At 41.8% G+C, this 934-nt stretch overlaps 1 protein-coding gene across 1 annotated transcript; it reads left to right on the top strand.

The window, feature by feature from the left end:
- The first annotated feature begins 163 nt into the window (after positions 1-163).
- LOC119665379 lies at positions 164-628 on the top strand. The gene has a single exon (XM_038074619.1). It carries the CDS (start codon positions 164-166, stop codon positions 626-628), a length of 465 nt encoding a protein of 154 aa, XP_037930547.1.
- Positions 629-934: the final 306 nt, after the last annotated feature.

Genomic DNA, 934 nt, shown 5'->3' with positions numbered 1-934 from the left:
TCCGCCAGCTACGGGCAAATATGAAACGTTGAAAAATGAATTAATTTCACGATTTGGGGAGTCGCGTCAGAAACAATTGATTAAATTGCTAACGGATTTAGACGTGTCTAACAAGCGTCCAACGCAGTTGCTTCGAGAGATGAGAGATCTGGCAGCGTCAAATATGTCGGAAGACGCCTTGTCAGCACTTTGGTTGCAGCGATTGCCTAGTAACATTCGTTGCATCTTATCTGCGTGCAGCTCCAAGGATGTTAATCAAATGGCCGAATTGGCAGATAGAATAACTGACAATATGCCCACTCCTCATTATGTTATGGCTACCGCATCTGCAATTAACCGACGCAGTAACACAGAGGAATCAACATTGGAGGCACGTGTGACAGCGTTAGAAATATCTCTGCAACAAGTGGTAAGTAAACTAAGTGAAATAGCAATAGAGCTCAGACGACCAGCAAACTCACAGGGGCGAAGTAGGGCTCGCAGTTCTAGCAGAACTCAGTTTAAAAGTCAGCGTGAAGATCGAAAAGTCTGTTATTATCACATTAAATTTGGAACAGCTGCAACAAAATGCTTAAAACCATGCGAGTTCGGCTGCCAAACAACTAATATCAAACAGAAGGAAAACTAAAACCGTTGTCGTCCACAAGTGCAGTAAACGACAACGCGCTGGAACACTGCACTGAAGAAGCTCGTTTACATGTAATTGATCGTATCTCAAATATGAAGTTTCTAGTTGACACCGGATCGGCCGTATCTATTATTCCTTTAGCAGCAATCACAGTGAAACGCAACCTAGTGCCAGATGATCTAAAATTATTCGCAGTAAATAATTCATTTATTAAAACGTACGGTACTAAGAGACTTAGCATCAATCTTGGTTTACGACGCAATTTCAATTGGAACTTCATTATAGCAGACGTCAAATGTCCAATCT

This window comes from Teleopsis dalmanni, unplaced genomic scaffold (assembly GCF_002237135.1).
Source record: "Teleopsis dalmanni isolate 2A unplaced genomic scaffold, ASM223713v2 unscaffolded_contig_4843, whole genome shotgun sequence".
NCBI classification, from domain to species: Eukaryota; Metazoa; Arthropoda; class Insecta; order Diptera; family Diopsidae; genus Teleopsis; species Teleopsis dalmanni.
The sequence above is the reverse complement of the archived record's forward strand: the minus strand, read 5'-3'. Positions and strand labels throughout refer to the sequence as shown.

Bases quoted from the DNA above. Each gene is read 5' to 3' on its own strand.
- LOC119665379 (XM_038074619.1), top strand. From the start codon at position 164: ATGTCGGAAGACGCCTTGTCAGCACTTTGGTTGCAGCGATTGCCTAGT.